The 23,108-nt window shown below is 31.0% G+C and overlaps 1 protein-coding gene across 1 annotated transcript; it reads left to right on the top strand.

The window, feature by feature from the left end:
- Positions 1-376: 376 nt before the first annotated feature.
- Positions 377-22,746, top strand: LOC148275335 (putative inorganic phosphate cotransporter; the record flags this gene model as incomplete). The annotated part of the gene is made up of 9 exons (XM_088235840.1): positions 377-786; positions 12,448-12,584; positions 14,893-15,072; positions 17,648-17,786; positions 19,043-19,263; positions 20,175-20,324; positions 20,571-20,703; positions 20,979-21,100; positions 22,627-22,746. Coding segments are annotated over exons 1-9 (1,269 nt in total), but the record flags the coding sequence as incomplete, so codon positions are not given.
- Between the last annotated feature and the right edge of the window lie 362 nt (positions 22,747-23,108).

A 23,108-nucleotide genomic window follows, 5' to 3' on the forward strand; every position in this document is an offset into this window, starting at 1 on the left:
AATAAATAATTTGTCAAATCAAAAATACGACGGGAAAAATGTCTGATGTCTTTTGCATATTAGGTCCAGTTAAACTAATTATATTAAACAAAACACTGTGCTGATTTTGTTGTCTGGTCAGGAATAAATTATATAATTATTCACAGCGATTCTTCAACGTATCGTAATCTTCTCATCTCAGTTTATACACATGCCATAATGCAAATGCCAGATTATGGCAATTATTTACAATCACACACGTTGTAAATGCTGGATTGTGAATTGTACTTATAGTACGTGTTATGTATTGATATGTTGATGTCGATGGCTATGTGGTATAATTGCTATATCTCTCCGGGATATTTTGACAAACTCCTGGTCGTTAGTTGCAGGCTGACTGCCAAGTGTTTCGTACATCGAAGAGCAGTTGATTGCCTCAGCCCATGAGAATCAATCAGTATTTAAAACACAGTTAAATGATAAGAAACTCAACATCCAATTTGGTAACATTACTAAAACGCCATCTTTGTGATAATGTATACAAACCACTGTAAATTCCAGATGTCAGTATTATTGATATCTAAATAAAAAATCGTATAAAATTAATGCTAGACATAATTGTATTTAGGCATAAATAATCGAATATATTGGTTGAATTGTGATTCTATGATTACGTTTTGAATAGCAACATTTCAATTAGGTATATTTTATTGAATCATTTTAAAAAAGCGCTAGTGAAAATGAAGACTTTAGAAGCAGATGCTGTGGCATTGGAGAAGAAAGAATTTGAATTACCAGCAAAACCTGGTAAGTCTGTACATAATTATAATGAAATAACACATAATTATATTTTCAAATTGATCAATAAGGAAATGCAATAATTATTTTTTAATTAGTTCCTTACACAAAAAACGTAATAATTTTTTTCTGTAAAATTCATTTTTATTATAATTATAAATTAACTAACCACAAAACGATGTATCATTTATAATGACAATAAAAGTCGGGTTTATTATCTTTATTTGGGATTAATTTTATTTGTTGAAAAGCTCCGTTCATTTCATTGTATTTTTAGTTAATCACTTATACAGAAACAGTTCTTTAATTTTTAAACTGTCAGCTTTTTCCTTGATTTTCTAAGAGCCTATGTACAGTGTATAGTACAAACGTGTTTTTAAAAAGGTATTACACTCACAGAATCATCACGTTTGCCAGACGATAGAAGCTAGTTACCAAATTATCAATTTAAATTGTATGTTTTAAAGCTTTTAGATTGTATTAGTGTCAATAATAATTAACTACGATTGAAATGTAATTTACGAATAAGAGTGAGTTTAGATATATTATCTAGGAAAGCAAAAAGTATCTGATGACATCATTAGATTTGTTAAACAAAAAATTTGTTATTACACCTGTGTAACATGGAAGGAATTTTGTGTTCCGAAACTACGTAGTAGAGCTTTATATGGAAAAGAATATTAAGGAAGCCGAGAAATGTCTCATTCATCACAGTACGAAAGCATTGCAATTCTTAAATTTTTCAATATTTAAAAAAAAAACGTTTTTTTTAGGTAACTTTTAAAATATTTTTTTATTTTTTATTGATATGATAAAAAAACACATAAATTTAACTACCCGAAAATTGCCTGAAGTTAGCGGCTTTGCCATTAAAAAATGAATATTTGTGTGAATTGTAAAACTCTTAACAACAAAAAAAAACATAATATTATGAAAATTGAGTATAATTTTTGGGGCTTATGTCCTGTCCTTTCATTTCGCACTGCAAAATATTATTTTTGATGCTACACATATCAATTTTTCTATCTGTTGTTTTGCAAAATAAATTGATTAAACCTTAATTAATAGTAAATTCAAATTAACCTCTACATACCTGTCGTGTGTATGTGTATTACGAAGAAATTATTAGAGAAAAAACAGATTTAATTTATTTTATATTCTCACAGCTGTAGTTTTGATATATACAAACATCGAATATCTATATATATCTACTATACATGAGTCTGTTCTAAATACATATCTTCGTAAGTTTTTTAATAGGTCATCGAAAAATGATCTCGTTTTCCGAAAATGTCTGTAAGTAGGTTAATGTTTTATTAAGTTTTTGTTTTTCTGGTGAAGGTTAAGTGACAATACCGTTTGTTTTAAAGCATGTCATATTTATTTTTGTAGTTTTGTAATTTTGTTTTGGTATTTTTTCCATCGCATCGTAAGAAACGGGTTGAGGAAGACATTTGTTAGGGTTCACCCAAACATTACAATTTTTCAGTCATTTTTGGTTAGCCGCAAAAAATTGTGTAAGAAACTGAAAAACGCCGAAATAAAACGGGATTTAACCGTCGTATCTCCTGAATTAAATTCCGGTTTACTACCACGAGACCACTACCCGTATTTCAATCAACAAACTCAGTTCAAATGTACCTTATGTAAGTCTGTTATGTTTGTAAAAAAATACATCTCACATACGTCAAAATAAAAAAAAACTAATTTTATGGTATTTATGTAAAAAAAAGTACATAAAAAAATAATACATGTATTATTTTTTATGTTTCTAACAATGTAAAATTATGTGTAAGTATATTTGTTAACTGGGAAAAGTGAACAAAAAAAATGTTTTTATGATAAAATGTATAAATAAATAAATAAAATAAAATTAATTGGTTTTAAATTTTTCAATATATATATAAATATTGAAATTACAGATTTCGTTTTTCTTTAACAAACCGCGTTAAATAAAAAGAAGATCGTTTTTGAGAAGAGATTGCAGAAATTTAGGCATTTACTGGCCTTGTGACGCGTCATAGGCAGGTAATTATTTATTATTTTGGTTTACAACCGATGAAAAAAACAAAGTTTTTTTTTAAATATTCAAATAAAAAAAGACACCACGTATTTTTCATCAATTACATGTAAAAGCTAGTAAAATTCAAATTTAAATCAAATTTACCATATAAATTATTTAAATTTAAATTAAATTATCATAAAAAATACCTGTTTACATAATATGTAACATCCATGATTTTCCCTATGTAAAAATATTTTTCAACTGTCATACTTCTTCTTGGACTAGGCGGATTTATCAACAATGTTTTAGTTTGTCCAAATTTTTTTAGACAAGGACTGGGTTCAACCCCCTAGGGAGCTCTTAATATTTAAATTTATTTCAACAGAGAGGGAAAATGTTTTTGAGATGGGAATATGGAAGTCTAGGCATTTACAGGGTTTATGACCTGTCATTGGCTGGTTTAAGTGGCCACTTTACACACTGTGTAACATTCACCATTCTGCCCATGTTTGAACATCCACATTTCCTCAACTCTTCCATCTGTTGACTTTTGTGAAGCTGAAACCATTATCACGTGAGTGAGATTTATCCGGCTGAACCAAATCACCTACTAGGCAACGCTTAAAAACAATTTTCCAATTTTTATTATTATTTTACCAGGTAGTTAATTCAACAATGTTTGAGTATGTCCAAATGCTTGCAGACTGGCTGGATTTCCTCCCACGGGAGTTATCCATATTTGAATTTATTTCAAAAGATGTTTATTTATTTACATATGAATAACTCTCTAGGGAGGAAATCCAGCCAGTCTGCAAGCATTTGTACATACTCAAACATAGCTGTTAATATTTTCAGGCGTTGCCTAGTATGCAGGTTAAATAATTCAATCAAATGAATCTTACTGGCAACAAAAAAGATTTAAGCTCTTTTACTTCACAATCGTCAACAGATAGAAGACCCGAAGGAATGTAGATGTTCAAATATAGGCAGAATAGTGAATATTACACGGTGTGCAAAGTGGTCACTTAAACTAGCCAATGGTCATAAACGCTGTGGAAGTCTAGACATTGAATATTTCCTTCTTTAAAATGTTCTTCATGTCTGTGGTAATGTTAACTATTAAGAAATGTTTAAAAATCGGTAGAATTTCAGTCGAATTCAACAGATCGGTAGATGCACGGTAGGCAGAATGGTGAATGTTATACAGTGTGTAATGTGGCAATTAAAACCAGCCAATGACAGGTCATAAGCCTTGTAAATGCCTAGATTTTCATGTTTATTATTTATTTCCGTGATTTTCAGATTTAAAATTTACAGAGTTTCTTTTTTTCAGGTCCCGACTAGCTAGGAAATTCATGTGTTTAAGAAGGACCTTCTTTTTTACATGTGTTTTTTATTTTATTTTATTAAATGATGCAAAGAAAATTCAAATAATAAAAATCACATCAACAAATTCAAAATAAATATAAATTAGAAAACACGCAGGTAATAATAGAAATCGAATCATAAATATAAATTAGAAAATATACCATTATTAATTAGAAAATAAAACGTTTATGTAAATTTGAAAACACACCGATAACAATAAAAATTGAAGCGTTAATATAAATTTTTTAAAAATCCCTGAATAGTCAAGAAACGAGACTAAATTATTAAAAATTAAAAAACATACCGATAATAATAAAAATTAAAGCATAAGTACAAATTAGAAAATATAGGTACAATTTATAATTAAAAAATGAAACATAAGTGTAGATACTAGTAATAAGAAAATTAAAACAAATGTACATGACTACACATAAAAAGTAAAAATAACATATAAAATAAAAACAATAAATGTATCTACCTATATTATATCATATATAAATTTAGGACGATTCCTATAATGCACTATATTTTTGTGGTAACAGATTTCTCTGTTTTGTGCGTAGTCTGCCAGACTAAATACAACTTGTTTTAAGGCCGCCATTTTTATGATGGATTATTTGATTTTTCTCCCTTATTTTTAAAAGGTTGTTTATTGTTTTTTTGTCTTACAACTTCTTAGTGAGAAATAAAAACTGGGTTATTATTTCATGCATTTAATCTCCAGGCATAACAAAATATCCCAGACGGCTTTTATTACGCTCGATTAATTTACATGACGTAGCACTTTTCACTAAAAATCGTTGTTTTGTTTGGTATTTCCAAAAGCTCGGACCCATTGTTTTGGGTTGCAAGGCTTAAATCAGATGGTAAAATCCAATGACTATAAACAACCAAAAATATCGATTCGTGATATGTTCTCTTCCGCAAATCATTTTATTTTCACAAATCGGGAATAACTTTGAAAATATATTTAATTAAATATCAAAGTGGATTTTAAATAGTCTAATGGTATAACTATCAATGCGTCAAAAACAAGTTTGCATTCATAATTTTCGGGTTTAAAATCGACCACAGTTGGCGTGTCATTTATTCGACGTCACACGTGATACCCGCCGAGTGCTCTTCTAACAAACATTGCGGACAAGTATGTTCGGTAACATAATATGTGCCGTTTGTCCCATAGGGCGTGAAACGTCTTGTTCTCACATAATTCCAAATAAAATATGTGAAGTTTTAAGCACTGTAAAAAATTTATCCGATGTCGAATAGAAAAAATAACATCGCAATTTTTCACATATAATTTTTATTTTATTTTAAAAAATCTGAAATAAGCTAATTATTTGAACTAGAGTAGACAATATTAAGAGAATGACACGTATTTATAATAAATTGCAAGAACGAAAAAAATATACTTGCATTATTCAAAATTATACTTTCTACGATTTTTTATAGAAATTACAAACATTTTCATAATACGTAATTATTAATGTTTGTTTCTTGGTGTAGTTTAGTTAAAAGCGTGTGTGCTTACCACGCACGAGGCCTTGGGTTCAATTCTCAGCAACGAAGAAATAAAATATTGATTTAAAAAGGAATTTTTCACAGAAATTCGTATCATTATGGTCTCTAAATAGAGATATAGAAGGTATACAAATGCATTGTTCTGAGCACCATTTTACGGTAAGAAAATTATGATGATATGTCGATTTATCAAAAAATGCATGGCTCCCGCTTTTAATTGCGAAAAAAATAGAATTTGACCACTAAAGGCCAGTCGCACTATAAAAAGTTGAGTTTGTTAAAGTTCAATGTTAAATAATTATGGCAAATAACAATGGCAAAACAAGTCGTTTTATATAACTTTTTTCAAATAACCCGTTTTTTTCCATTTTGACGAAAACACATCAATTATTTAACATTCAACTTATTTGACCTAATTATTTTTTATGCAACTGGCACGTGGTAAAACAAAATTATTGATGGATGAATTTATAAAAATCTTGTATCTGATATTATTTTTATTTTGCCTGGCGCTCTGGCAGAACATATCAATATTTATTTGACTATTGCGCCTTATCCTACCTGATTTATTTAAATAACTTGAATTAATACGATTTGATCTTGATTGAGGAACAAATAATGGCAAATTCATTTGTAAATATAATTCTAAGACACTCGAATAATTATAGAATAAAGATAAATGATCACATTATTTAATAATAGTGTAATTTATTAATGAATAAAAAACGTTACAAGCGATTGTGCAATCGACGCATTACTTAGATAATTACAGTGATTCATAATAATAACTGGGTTACTTCCCAATGTTTTCACTTAAACAAATGATAATCAATTAATTTAATAATCTGTAATCAAGTATTCCGCTAATTCAGTTACACTTGAATATCTTTTAAGACAATTGGATTAATTTAAACAATGACCAATACATGGACTATTTTTTTTGTTGTTAAAATTATGATTGAATACAACGCACTGTGAGTGTAAAACTGAAGTGAGTGCATTTTTAAAATTCATTTTTGAGATTCGTAATCAACATTAAAAGTGTATCCAACTCTTTTTTCACTACGACAATTAAAAGGTTGTAAATTAAATATCTACCCAGATTTTTGCCCATGAATTATTTAAATACTAACTACGATTCGATTTTTTTTAAATGTAAATGGCATTATTATTTTGAATATTTTTATATGTAAGAATAAAACTATGTGGTTTAAAAAAAATACTTCATTTGATAAATATATTATTAATGTATTAATTCAAATTGTTTATACTCAAAATAAGTATCTGCTATTAGTTTACCCCAAAAACCAACTAAAACTCAGTATATTTTATAAAATACTGCATTTCAGGGTTCAATAATTTTTATTTTTTTATTTATTTATTTAAACGCCTTGTAGGTTTTTACATGTTTTACATATATTTATATATAAAGAACAGACATATTTTACACAAAAGTAGCAAAAAATTGAAAATGAAGTAATAAGAAAAAGAAAATAATAATATATAAAACTAATCATACATATAGTACATACATACATATATTCCAGTAGAGAGAACAGAAGTTCACTTTTTAAACAAAGAATCTTAAAATTAGAAGAATGTAGAAAAATAATAATATAGAATACAGATATAAGTTAACATAAGGTATAAAATATAAAACAACATAGTATTATTTGATATTTTAATTTGGAGATAATAAATTGATACACTGCCTTTTAAAATTCAAAAGTGTTGTATTAAATATATCTATATCATTTGCATATTCGTTTGCAAACACATGAATTCTCCTCATAGGCGAGTGTGCACTGTAGTTAGTTGTAGATACATTTATATAGAAGAGTTTATTAAATCGAGTAATCCGGCCTGGCACTCGCAAGTTAATTCGGAACAGTCAAATATTTAATTTAATATTTTAAATAAAAATAACAAATCATTTAATTTTCTTCTAGTTTCTAATGTGTGTAAATTTAAATATTTATTTAAGTTTGTATAATTAATATGTTCAACTAAAATTCCTAATTTAAAATTAACGAAACGTAAAAATTTATGTTGAATTCTTTCGATATTATTTAAATGCACTTTATAACATGGTGACCATATAACCGAGTTGTATTCAAGTTGGCTACGTACTAAAGCAACACATAAAATTTTCAATACATAAAAACAACTAAAAGATTTTTTTTTCAGTATTAATTTTTAATACTACATTGAACTAGTTTTGGGCCAACTTTTTGTCATCAGTTACTGCTGAGAATTTGAAAAAACTTTTTTTAAATTATGTAACACGCTTTTTCCTCAAAATGGATCATCATCGTCAATCTTTAGGATGAAATTTAAAAAAAAAGTTTTTAATCGATATCACTGAGATGTACTTGTTTAAAAAGCTTTGTGCGTTTTTCTAGAAAGTGGATTTTTCGAGTTACGGCAGTTAGGAATTTTGCGGCAGTATTTGTTAAATTACTTGTTAACAATTTACGCTACCAGTGTATTACATAGGTACAAAGCGTAACAAATTATATTTAGAATAACGTTCATTAAGTAACAATGGAATTAAATAATCTATCACTGACAGTAAATAATATAATACTCGTACATAGCTACTAGCTTCATATAGTATTCACTTTACAAATACTTGATTTGATGAAAAAAGGGATTCCGCTTTGAAATTCTGATTCTCATACTTGTGTACCTAATAATACAAAATAGCCACTCAAAAAAAAATAACTGTTAAAAGACTGTGGTAAATAATTCCTTTGTGAGCGGTGATATAACATCGTGTTAACACAAGCAAAAGACGGAATATTCTAAACTTCAGGCATATGAAAAACAACATGGATACATGCTGTTTAATAACACCTTTTCCATAATTTGTGCAAATAAACATAATTTAGCCCTGTTATAGCCAAATAAATTAAAAATCATAAACACGCCGCTCATATTACGCGCGTGCGTCCCCCGTCACTGTTTTTAACCGGATGAATCTGTTTGACATAACACCCACCACAGAACAGCATATTTGTCTTTCTTGTTATTGTTATTATACAGATGTGTTGCTGAATAAGCGGACATTCATTCTTCGCGTAGCAAGGATAAATATTTTTTGTATTAACATCCAGCATAGTTGTACAAATTTTGCTTTCCGAATCCGGTGTGAAAATGTCCATTTGAAGATTGCAAAAAATACGACCACATCAAAATATTAATTTGAAAATTACAAAAATTACAACCTCATCATTTAAAAAAATTATGGAATAATTTATTTCAAGTCATGTAGCGTATGTAGATTAGTGTGACATCACAGCCACACAAGAGTTAAGAGAACTCAGGTAAAGACAATGAAGTCATAAAATTTTACTATCAAAATATTTTGATTATTTCATGATAAGTAAAATAAATATTTTTAAATTCGTTTTTATAATGACATGTGACATCAAATATTTTTGATACTGGTTACTTTTGTTACAATCATTCAATTTCGTTGTGTAAAGGTAGGATTGTTGGGAAGTTATTTGGTGTTTATCTCTTCTATGCATATTGCGTAGACAGAATTTCTGACGATTTATAATATATAGAAGCAATATGCGCCAGATATTTCCCCAAAACGCTACTACACAACATTAACATAACGATGTAATTCTACCTTTTGGCAGTATTTTAACGTTTAATGCTGTACTTATTATTTATTTATTTATTAAGATTTTATAAATACCGGACTTTGGCTTCTGGTGACATGGTTGGGAACATGAAAAGATTTTGATTGCAACAGAGATGGGACATCACTTATGGCATTAAGTATTTTGAAAATGCATATAAGGTCCATCTCAGTTCTACGTCTCTCCAATGAAGACAGATTAAGAGATTACTCTATTTCAAAATAGGAATAATTACCCCTTTGTAATCCGAGCAACCATGACACTTTTCTTAGAAAACGGTGTTGTACAGGCTCAATATGGTCAATATGAGTCCTGTTGAATGGAGACCAAAAAGGAAAAGCGTATTCTAGATGGGGTCGAACTAGTGAGCAATAAAGAGTTTTGATGGTATTAATATTTTTGAAGTCCGTCGTCACTCTATTGATAAAACCGAGAAGTTTGAGAGATTTGTTTACAATATTATCAATGTGTTCACGATAGGAGAGACTATCTGAAGTAATGCCAAGATCTTTTATTGACGAAACCATTGAAAGGGAAGGATTTTTTAGTTTGTAGTTAAATTTTATAGGTTTTTTTCGTCGCGAGAAAGATATTATTTTACATTTGTCAATGTTAAGTTAAAGACAATTTATGTCGCACTATTCATTAAAACAATTAATATCATGTTGAAAAAGAAGACAATCATTGGGAGATTCAATAAGTTTAAGTAAATTGTTATCATCAGCAAAAAGCCAGAACTTTGGATTTTGAAAAACATAGATAATATCATTTATAAAAATATTAAATAATAATGAAGCAAGCTCCTTGAGGTACACCAGAAGTAACAGTTATTGGAAAAGACAAGGAATTATTAATTGGTTAATTGATTAATCAATTAGTTATTAATTATTATAAATGTGTTAGGCTTATTTCACACATACGACAAGTGAAATTTGGGAGAATTAATTTTTATTAGTTTAATTTATTATTTATTTAGTAATATATCATGTCCTGTAGAAGGAAGCGTATGGATGTTCGTCAGTCTCGTGGTGTACTAATTATAGCAAGACCACAACAAAATACCGTTTTATAATGTCATCCCGAACGAAGGGCGGCGCGGGTGGGGAGTGTCAGTGAAAATTACCCCGGTATTTTTCACGAAATACCCATATCGAAATATTGTATTTTTGAGCTATTTAAGCAGTTTTTAACGTATTTAGTAATTGATTGAATAATTTATAAAAGGTTCAACAACTATTGATTTAAATACCAAAAATTATCATTTGTTCAATACAATATAAAAATAAGATGGTTTTCCTTTTATTTATGTAATGTCTTTAAGAGTAACAAAATAAATATCTGTACCCTAACCTTGGCGGACCCAAGGGGGGGATTCGAATCCCCCATAGACCGATTTGGTCGATTTCACTTTATGTACGTTATATTTTGTTAGTTTGCCTAATGCAAACTAGGCAAACTAAATAAGGCAAACTAAATAAGGCAAACTAACAAAAATGAGTAAAAAACACGAATGAGTAAAATATGTGTAGGTACGCGAAAACATGAATAAATTATGGCACGGTCATAAACACTTCCAACGTTTTATTCTCCTGATGCCATGTACATGTAGGCGCTGGGGTCGTTTGGTCCCAGCGCCTAAGAAAACATTAAAGGATAAAACACTGAGGTCGGCTTTTTGCCGTTTTGAAGTTAAAAATGCAAAAATTATCACAAAAAGCAATTTTATACGTGAATAAAACGCTGAAATCCACTTTTGACGTAAAAATGCTTCTTTGAGATGCAATAAAAATTTGAAATCCAGATTGTTTTAATGCAAAAAACATCACTTATCCTAGACACACTATTTTAATATTATGTAATATTATCAAAAAAAAAAAAAATAATTATCATAAATTCAATCTCAATCTCATTTGGTTCAAAAGTTAAGATGTTTTGGAAATCGCAAAACCACAAAATCTTGTTTCTTGATCATTGACTTCAATGTATCTCCCGTGATTTATCCTTTAAGCTACAGATATATATGTAGGAATATGCTTCTACTATGTATATATTTATTATTTGTTACAAAATAGTCGAGGATGTTTGCTTATCTAGTGTTTTACTGTTGTTAATCATGATTACTCTGTAATACCTAGGTTTTACATGTGTGTTATGATTCCATCGTAAATATTTGACGGAATACATGTCGAACAATAATACCTTCACCATTTCACTTGAGATTTTATAATCCGAATAAAAATTTAATAAATTAACATATGTGTGATTTATTGTTGCGTAAACATTATTATATTAGGCTTTTTGGACGGAACTTAACTAAATAATGACTAAACAGCTTAGAACAAACTATGGCCTTAATTCTCCGATGACCCGTCTTTGTCGTATTGTTAACTCAAGACAAGATCTAAACTTCTTTGGTTTAAGTTTACAGTGATTTAAACGAGCACTAAATAAATAGTCCAGATCTTGTCTTGATGTCCCTTATGTTTGTCAATTATTCTTTTTGTTTTTTAACACTTTGAGTACCGGCCGAATACACATAGAATTTACCCTGTGCCCGTCCCATTTTTGAGAAATTTCATGCTTTGTTAGGGGTTTCTTAAAAGTGTCATAAGTATGAAAATACTATGTTAAATCAATTAAAACTTTCGATGTATATTTGAAATAATTAAATAAGTAATGTTTGTATGATAGTTTTGCCAACATTGGCCTTTATGGAAAGCCACATTGCGCATTGCAATGTTCGCACATATACAGGGCCTCACTCCTTTTTTTGTTCTTTTTTGTATCCCGGATCCGTGTAAACACGTGATTATAATAACTTTGCGTTGTGTCCCGGTCCCGTGTTTTCACGTGCTTTACCAGCAGCAAAAAAGTACTAATAAAAGTCACTAGATGTCAATAAAATGCACTTTTTTAGACAGCTGGTAAACCACGTGAAAACACGGGACCGGGACACAACGCATGGTTATATAATCACGTGTATACACGGCTCCGGGATACAAAGTGTTAAAAATGTTTTAAACTATTCTTTTATATTGTATAAATGGACATTGTCCGTTAATGAATAAATAAATAAATAGAAAAAGACGATTTCAATTTATCGTTTTGATGTTTTTGTTTTAGATAAACTCTTTGGGATAAGACATCTACAGGTGTTTTTGATTTTCTTGGGCCTGGTGATGGCATATGGCATACGGGTTAGCATGAGCGTTGGTATAGTAGCCATGACCGATCCGACTTCTACCTCAGCCAATGTCACAGTGAGTAATATACTTTCACACTTTTACGTCATCTTTATAATAGAGAGTTCATCATCATAATCGTCATCATTATAATCATCGTCATCATCGTCGTCATCTTCATCATCGTCGTCATCGTCATCATCGTCATTGTCGTCGTCGTCATTATCGCCATTGTCATCATCGTCACCATCGTCGTCGTTGTCGTCATCGTCATTGTCATCATCGTCATCATCATGATCGTCACCATTATTGTCGTCATCATCGTCATCGTCATCATCGTCATGTAAATGAATTGGTAAGGTAAGGTGATCATTCTTATGCTTAGGGAGATAATTACGATTAAAATATTTCAACGCTTTCCTGAACGCGGTCTAGTGGTTAGCACGTTTGCATACCACGCAAGAAGTCTCCGGTTTGAGCTTCCGATAGGTTGACCGAAAATATTGATTTAAAACGTATTTTTACACCGCATTACTTTGTAGTCTCCGTACCTGAAGAGCAAAAATGCCGTGTCGATAGTTTGAATGATGTTTATAATTAAACATCCTTGTTCATTCTCAATTATTATGAATCTGCACAACACGCTGATTTTTGTTTATCACAATAATTTCAATGGGGAACTATCGGGTTTTTTTTCAGTTTTAAATTAATAAGGGTCTTTAAAATATATAAATTTACATTATTTCTTGTACTTATTAGTAGCGTATATTTTTTTTATTTTCCGCGAAAACGGTTTATTCCTAGGAAACCACACTCTAGTCACCGTTACGACGGTTATCCACTAGCTAGGAAAACGGTGTTATCAACACCATTTAACACCGTTTCACTAGGAAACCACTCTCTAGTCGACGTTACGACGGCTGTCTACCGCATCACCGTTCACTACGGCCGTTTAAATACGGGCACCGCTATCCTAGGAAACCCTAGCTTTAGATACTCAATCGAGGAAGTTCAGTGCTACGGGATATTGGATATGAAAAATGTTGTTTTTAATCGTTTTAATATTTAAAATCTTGAAATAGGGCATACATAAACATATTCTTAGGTGTGCTCTAATAATAAAAACGTACATTTATTTCATTTACAAGTTATTGACACATAATTTTTAACCTTCTGCTTGAATATTGTTTTTTTTTTTTTTCATAAATCGCGGTAAAAAAATAGAGCATTTAATCGAGAAGTTCCTTTCGTGTTTTACGCGAAGAAAATTTATGAAAAAAATTATAAAAATGGTTTTAACAAAAACGAACTACTTCGAATAATTTCACTAGTAGAGACTTCAGTCCCGCGATCTTGAATCCCGGCTGTTTTCAAGCCCAGAAAAACCCGGGATTGTACTTGGTGATCTCGGGATTTTCGGGATTTCCAAAATAGTCTTATTTGCACTCCGTAGCACCTTAACGATGACCTTATCTAGATTGTATTAAGGGCACTTTATTAAGACAAAAATCAACCGAATCAACCTTAGGTATGATAAAAAAACTATACAGGCCCTAATTAGCTTTCGGAATTTTATTATATTCGCAAAAAACAATATTTTTTGTTTATTGTACAGAAATTGCCTAATTTTGTTCTTTTTTAAGTGAATTTCACGCAATGTTCTTCTACTACCTAAAAAAGAGTAAACGTTTTTTCAAAATTACTTAAGTTTTTTTTTTAATTTGAGTTTAATGTTAACCACTTGGTCATATTCCGGGATAATCCCAAGATCCTGAGATTACGCATTAAAAATACTGAAACCCCAGGATTAATAAAGATTCTAGGGATTGTTTTCCATGGTCACAAGTTCTTGTGAATAAACCAATCAATTACAGCGTACTATTGACACGTGTTTCGATAGATGTCCGGTTTCCGGGAAGCCATTTATTTCAACGCTTAGTATAATTTTAAAGCTACGGGAGTCTTCTTTTAAATGTCACGACAGTTCACCGAGGAGAACTAGTGACGTCACGGGTGGAGTAAATTCAAAGTTACAAAATTTAAAAAAAATCATAGAGATGAGCAATACGATACGTAAAAACAAAAATAATATTTTTTGACTCAGTTTAAGAGTCAATTAACAAATATAAAAAATACCATCGAGCTTCCAATTGTACGTTAAAAAAAATTAACTATTAAAAAACAATAGTGGCTTGTACCTTTACCTAAATGCCACAGATTTGTTTATATTAACGTTTCTACTATCTTTATTTATTTATTCATACAAATACATTTTACAAAATAAATTATAGTATCTCTTACTTCATAAGACCAAGAGGAAGCATGTACATTATTAAATAATAGCAAAAACAAAATGAAAAATTATTGCATAAATGTTTGATTTTAGACATTCAGCTGGCCGAGACAAACACAGGACATAATTCTTAGCTCCTTTTTTTGGGGCTATATTGTGTCCCAAATACCGGCAGGAGTTGTCGCGGAGAGATTCGGGGGAAAATTTCCTTTAGTGATTTCACTGGCAGCTAATGGAATCATTTGCTTTATAATTCCATTTGCTGCGAAATGTGTAAGTATTTTCAGTAACTTTTATTATATTTAAAAAAAACAAGATGCGCCGCGGTTGGTGTACCAATGCAGTGCCCTATGCACCATTAGGTGCGGAAAGGGAATAATGCAATTAATTATTTTTGTAGAGGACCGAGATTATTCTAGTATTCACTTTTTTGCATATAAGAGCATTCCTTCAAACAAGAAAAATGTTTATTTTGCTCACAAAAATACATATTCTGGCTAAATAACTATAAAAAAAACACTTCATATAATTAGTTTTGATGACATGCATCTGCATGTGTGGCTATCTATTGTGGTTTCAATTACAATTTGAATTAGTATTATTAAGTTAAATAATATTTTGCAGGTATGCAAACTAATTTTTGGTAAAAAACCATTAAATTTTAAATGAAAAAATGTGAAGTACTCGTACAAAAACAACAAACCATTACGCCGTTTCCCCGTAGGCAGAGATAATAAAAAGCCACATCACTCTGTCTTTGCATACAGATTTCGTTTCCTCTACATTTATACATCTTCTCATCGTAGATCCTTTTAGCCGTCCTTTTGCTAACCATTCGCTCTACATTTCCAAACCAACGCAGCACCCTTTCTTGATTTTGTTTATAATGTATGTCTCAGCCTTGCGCCTACAAAGTTCACGGATCTCGACATTTGTGCACCTATCATACATCGTTTTACCACTCATTCGTTTGAGGGATCAGTGAAGTACGAGTGGTGAAGTGACAGGTGAATTTGACTACCATTAAAAAATAAAATAATAGTTTAAGTACTTGAATAGAATATTATTTTTATGAATTTATTTTCACTTATTTGCTTATTTTTATTTTTCATTTAATGTTAACATTTTTTACAGAAACGTTTTTTATTTACTAAACATATATTTCAAAATATTTTTTACATTTCTCTATTGAAACTTTATTTACCAATGTAGTTGTGTCAAAATAAACTATTTAAAACATAAGCTTCTTAATTAAAAAAAGTATACACATACAGTTAAAAAAAAAAATATTTGCATTGAGATTTACATTTTTACGCTTTCAACATTTTTTATTTATTTTTACAGTAACTAAAATTCCATCAAGTCACCCACAGAAAGTGACTTGATGACATTGTAATAGTGAATTATTATACTTCGAGACTTGTGCAAGTTTTATAATATTTACTGTTTGTTTATTTTCAAATCTTGGATTACAACCTACTTACCTAAGCATGCAGAATATCTTCTTGCAATGTTGTTTACATTTCATTTGATTAATAAACACTAGATAACATTTAAAACTCACGGTATAACCACAAAGTACGATGGGATTATTCTTCTTACTTTTACTAATCTCAGCAGTTTATAAGTTTCTTGGGTACGGTAAAAACAATTCACTTATAACTTGCAATAATTGGTGGTTTGGAAAAAATACTTCCAAGCCATTTGTCAGAAAATCGACTAATATCAAGTAAATAAATAATTTAAAATATCATTCCTTAAATAAAACCTGAAAAGTACACCAAAGAGGAAAATTAAATAAAATTCAATTTGCAAGTATCAAGACAATGGAATTGGGGAAGGTTGTGAATAAAACGAAGATTGTATTGTGCATCTTCTTCTTCTTCACGTGTCAAGTCGGGTCCCCCCGACGTTGACAATCACTTGGGAGAACGCTTCCCTATCCTGAGCAGTGCGAAACAGCTCCTCCACAGTTCTAATCCTGGTCTATGCACGGATGTTTCGAAGCCTGGAAAGGTGTTTTCTTCCAACCCCTCTACGTCCCTCGATCTTTCCCTTAAATGACATGCGGAAGTTTGGCATATTTATCACCTCTCAACACATGGCCAAAATATGAAATCTTACGGAACTTAACAGTAGTGAAGAGTTCTCTATAAGTATTGGCCTACGTACCTAATACTTCTTATCATATCAGTCTAAGATATTCTTAACATTCTACGGTGGATCCACATTTCAAATGCTTCAAGGCGGTTTATAATAGTCCATGCCTCTACATCGTACAGTAAGACAGACCTTTTATAACATTTGACCATTCGTTGTCTCAGCTTAAGGTTTATATTATCGTCACGAAGAAGATTTTTCATTTTGATACATACTGTTTGGGCTGCTTTTATTCTGCATTTTATCTCAATGTCAGGGTTTAGATTTTCAGTGATGATACTGCTCAAGTACCTGAACTGTTTCACTCTCTTAATATTGACACCTTTAAGTAAGAGATTTACATTTAGATGATTCTCTCGGCTTAAAACCATAAGTTTAGTTTTGTTTCCATTAATATTTAAACCAAAGCGTTCACAGATGGAGTTAATCTTATCAAGCAGTTCTTAAAGGTCTTGTATATTGTCTGCGATTAAAACAAGGTCATCTGCATATCTAATATTATTGATGGCTACACCGTTATACCTTCACACCGAGATTTGTACCAATCAGTGCTTCTTGTGTTCTTGCTAATTGTGCATAGACATGTCTAATCAGGGACTTTTTTTACTACAGGAATATACAATTAAATCAAAAAATTCCTGACCCTTAATACCTTTTAAGGTGATCAAAAAAATTGTTTATTTTACAGGGTGGATGGGGTGCATTGTGCGCTTGCCGTGTATTGCAAGGTTTATTTCAGGGATTGTTCTACCCCTCCTGTCATGCTCTATTAGGGAAATGGGCTCCCATCTCAGAAAGGGGAAGACTCAGCACCTACGTATATGCAGGTAAAAACAAATTAATACTACTTACAATCTTCAATAATTTAATCAACAGTCTTTATCTCCTGGAACTTATAAATTTCCAAAGAAGTATAGAAATTGAAAAAATTAAATTTTCAGGCGTTGCCTAGTATGCATGTGAAATAATTCAATTAGATGAATCTCACCCGCATAAATAAAGGTTTTAGCTCTTGAACTTCACAAACATCAACAGATGAAAGAATATAGATGTTCAAATATGGGCAGAATGGTGAATGTTACACATTGTGTAAAGTGGTTACTTAAACTAGCCAATGACAGGTCATAAGCCCTGTAGATACCTAGACTTCTATTTTACCTTTTCTAAAATGTTCTTCATCTCTGTTATGTTATAAATTAATAATATGTTATAAATTTCCATTGGATTATTAGACAGGATAAAAAAAAACATTTTTTATATAAAACGCATTGACTTCAAAAAACATTTCTGCCAAGTATCGCAACCCCGTCCCCCATCTCTTTCATTCCCTGAGAGGGAAATAAATTTGGGGATTTTTTTTTTAATGTAATATACTTTACTTCATACATCGCTACACTGATGATTAAACTTCAAATGATAAAACGAATACAGGTTTTTCAATTCAACCTAATTATGTATTTTGGGTAATGCTTACGGTCCCCATAATGTTCTAAATGTAAATCATCATCAATTTTTTGAGTATGTCGGAATGTTTGCAGACTGGCTCGATTTCCTCCCTTGGGAGTTGTTTAAATCTAAATTGGTTGCAACAGAGAGGGAAAACATTTTAAGAGAAGGGAATATGGAAGTCTAGGGATTTGCAGGGCTTGTGACCTGACATTGGCTAGTTTAAGTAACCACTTTACACACTGTGTAACATGCACCACTCTGCCTATCTTTAAACCTCCACATTTCGTCAACTCTTCCATCTGTTGACTTTTGTGAAATAAAAGATCTAAAACCTTTATCATGCGAGTGAGGTTCATCCGGCTAAACCAACAATACAAAAATATACACAAAATACCTTCTCGGCAATGCCTGAAAACAATTTTCCAATTTTGTTCCAAGTACCAGGCATGCACAAAACTGCCATCAAAAAATACAAACGGAACGTACTTTCTGGATATACCTCGTATACGTTCATTATGCTATAGATTTTGATTTTGATATAATATTATATGATATAACAGAGTTTTTTATATTAAAATTTAAAAACTTAACATGAGTTTGTTTTTAATCGCATCATATATTTAATAAATTTTAGGCGCACAGTTTGGAACTGTGGTGTTCCTTCCATTAGTGGGCCAGTTATGTGGTAGCAGTTGGGGATGGCCTTCCACATTCTACACAATGGGAATTGGATCCATCGTGTGGATGATAGTCTACTTCATCTTTGGTGCTGACAGTCCAAGATCCTCCAAGTTCATTTCTACCGAGGAAAAGGACTATATTGAAGGATCACTGGGACAAGCTGGAGAGAAAACGGTGAGACATATAAACATGTAGAATGGGTTGAATAAACATTCTTATATTTGTATAATTTCAAACCTAATTCATTCAGTTAATAATTATGACCATACTTGGGTATTTACTTAACTACTCTGGAGAAGAGTTATAGAACAGTAGAAAATTGTTTATCTTATAATTTTTAAAAGACATATTACCAATTGTTGTAAGCTTCAAAAAAACTTGTAGGTATCCGGTCACTCGGAAAAATACTTTATTTTATGACAGTAATTTCCCGATGAATCATTATCATCTGCCAATATGACAATGTTCTGTGTACGGGCGGATAAAGAATATAGTTTTTAGTGTGTAAAATAACTACAACCCTGGACAAGTCTTTTGGACTCGATGGCTACTCTCAGGTAACAATTCTGATAAAGGAAATCGAGTGGGGATAAGTCCATCTCGTTGTATACTGGTTGGCATGTCCGCCTACCATTTTTGAGGTTCTGCATTCGATTCCTGGCAGAGAAAATGTGAAATAATGGTTTTAAAGGTCGATCTACACCGCAATATTTCAGTGTTCCTGAACTGGCACCTAAAGCGTAAGACTAATCACCTTACCTTACCATGTAACAAAAATGTAAGAAATGTAAAAAAAAGGTGCCCTATGCACCTCCAGGTGCAGATAGGAAAATTATTATGGTAACAATATGAAAAATGCAAGTATTTATTTGCAGAGTCAAAGGGAAAAAATAGTCAAATTTGGTTTTTTAAATTATTATAACCATGACTTATTTTTGGGGTAGATAGTGTTTGTTTGATACAAAGAAATAGTATTTAGAGGTATAAACAAAATGAATAATCGAAAATAAATAGCTGCAAATTATCCGACATGTTATTAGTTTGTAAAATAAAAAATATAAATATCTAAAATGTTTTTTTTATAGCACATCCCTACTCCATGGAGAGCAATCCTGACATCTCTTCCATTCTGGTCTCTCTTAGTGTGTCAGTGTGGTCACAATTGGGGATTCTGGATGTTGCTAACAGAGATGCCTTCATACATGAAGCTGGTACTTGGGGTTGACATTAAGAATGTAGGTACCTTCACTAAATTTTTGTGTTTTTATCGAATGATGTGCAATACTGACAACCAAAATATGAGGATCTAAGTTGGTCATGCTGAAGTGCATTCACTTGCCCCGCAGATATCACCATTTGTGGATTGCTAAGTTGTCACTTTGAACTGTGTTTACTATTCTACTTTGCTCTGCCACTATGTTATTATGTTATTATTGACAAAACTGATTATTACAATTCTTATTATTTTTATTTTTTTACAGAATGGACTGCTTACAGCCCTTCCATATTTTGTAATGTGGATGCTTAGTTTTGTATTCAGTTATACATCAGATTATGCAATAAATAAGAAGATTGTATCTATCACTGTTGCCAGAAAAGTTTCTAATACAATTGGTAAGAAGAATTGTGTTTTATAAAACATAAAACACAAAAAGTAGACTAAAATATTTAAGTGTTTTTTTTCTCTGTTATGTTGATGAATTGAACGAGTTGGTTTTAACTCACAGCAAAAAAGTATTACAATGTATCAAAACGTTAATAGTCATAGACGACAGAAATAACGAGCTATGTACAGACTTTTCTTTCACAAATTTTTTGCATTATTAATTTACCTTCTTAAAACTACTAACTTGTAACAGTAATGTTATTTATGAGTATTTTATTTTAAGGTTTTTGGGGACCAGCTCTGGCATTAATTGGCTTATCCTATGCTCCATCTGATATAACAGTAGCAGTAACCTTACTGACTGTAACAGTTGGTATAAATGCCGGACATTATGTTGGTTACCAGGTAATATAAATACCTAGTTGATTTATTCATAATAAATATTATTATTAAGCACCTTGAAAATACTTTCAAGGTGATTATTAATATCAGCATACTTTCAGCAAACTTGATTTAATATCCCTAAGTGGCAGGGGCGTGCGGTAAGGTTTTCGATTAGAACAGCAATCACTTGGTTCTAGGCACATAGGTAAAATAAGAACCTACTACCAACACAGTGATTCGAGTTTAGTGCTTTGAAATAAACTAAAATATTTTTTTAAATTCTAACAAAGGTTAATTTCAGCATAAAAGAGATATATTTCAAAGTGTAATATTATAATACCACCGTGTCAACTGATTTAAGTGCTAAATTGGTTATCAAACAGTCACAATATATTAACATGGATTGGTTTGTTAAAATTGCTTCCACACACCTTGTAACAATCTAAATGTATGCGTGCGCGAAATTGTGAATTCAGTATTGAGTGCCCACGTCAAAGGAATCAACAGACTTACACAGATCCTTAGTACAGATTTAGATGAAATGCAGTGATTTTTACTTCAGTTCGCGCCAAACTACAAAGGCGAAAGGTTGTGTTTGTGTGTGGGCTGGTTGCAATTCTTAATCTTCTCTATCCCCTAGAGAGTGATAAATTTGAAGATTTTTATTTTTTGCATGCACCTAACCTTTGCTTCATTTATGGCCACACTGGTGATTAAATGTCAAATAAATACAGACACGTGAAACTGTATACGAAGATTTTTATTCAAAACATTATTGTGACTTTAAGCACTACCCAAAACACTGAATTAGGTTAAATTGACCAAACCGCCTTAGTTTAAAAAAAAATATTAAACAGTTTTGTAAAACATTTAACGTTTAATCATCAGTGTGGTCATTATGTGAAGCAAAGTGTCGTTGCATTAAAAAAAAAATCCCTAAATTAACCACTCTCTAGGGGGTAGAGAAGATTCAGAATACTCAGAATACACCACCCCTGTAGTGCTATTCTGAACCGCTATTACGGCCGTAAAAAAATAATTTATCTCTTGTATTTACATATGTAAAATATAAAGTGTTTTCTACGACCGCGAGAGCGTTTGGAATACCAGCCATGGTTCCATCCAATCTATGGACGAACCGCGCATGCTAGGTAACCTGGGCCCCTATTGCAGTGGGAAGTTAACATTTATCTTCAATTTCATCTACAAAGTAAAATTAAGTTTTTCGTATGAAAAGCAGAACATGCATTAATTTTTTCTTCTATACATGTTCAATTATAGGTTACCGACAAAGATACTTTAAATGTTCATGCAAATATACTCATTTTCGTACAAAAATATCGGTTTTTCTTTATAGGCAGTCAAAGATAACTCTGTTAAACTTCTCACTGTATTTTGATTATTAGATATTAAACATTATATTTTTCTGTTGCTATTTCATAATAATATTTCATATTTACCATAAATTGTTAAAGATTTTCAACTACCCAGACTACTGGAGGTTTGCACATAAAATATGCATTTTAACATACTGTTATCAATTTCAGGTTAATCATATTGATCTAGCACCAAACTTTGCTGGGGTTTTACTCGGCATTACAAATGCAGCAGCCAACACTCTGTCCATAGTCGCTCCATTGTCTGTGGGCCTAATGCTGAGCAAAGAAGTAAGTATTTAAATATACTATCAAATCAAGTCAGGTGGGCTTTGAAATATTTGAGTCTACATTGACGTAATTTTAGCTTAAATAATGTTATCAATGTTCATAAAACATAACTTGAACTAAGAAAACTCTGTAATATACATAGATTGAAATACATATCCACATACTTCAGCCTATTTTAAAAAAGTTATCATAATTTCATGTTTCTTATACATTTTGCTGTGAGGGAAAGAGCGAACAAAGCAAAGTGATAGATCTATCTCCTCCTTGTTAGTACTATATAATAACTAAGACATATAGATTTGTTCAATTTGTTATACTAAATGTACTAAGGATGTGTAACCACTCCACTTCCGAAACTAGGA

The sequence above is a fragment of the Micrasema longulum genome, unplaced genomic scaffold (assembly GCF_059751315.1).
Source record: "Micrasema longulum isolate JH-2025_06_02 unplaced genomic scaffold, ASM5975131v1 h1tg001457l, whole genome shotgun sequence".
NCBI classification, from domain to species: Eukaryota; Metazoa; Arthropoda; class Insecta; order Trichoptera; family Brachycentridae; genus Micrasema; species Micrasema longulum.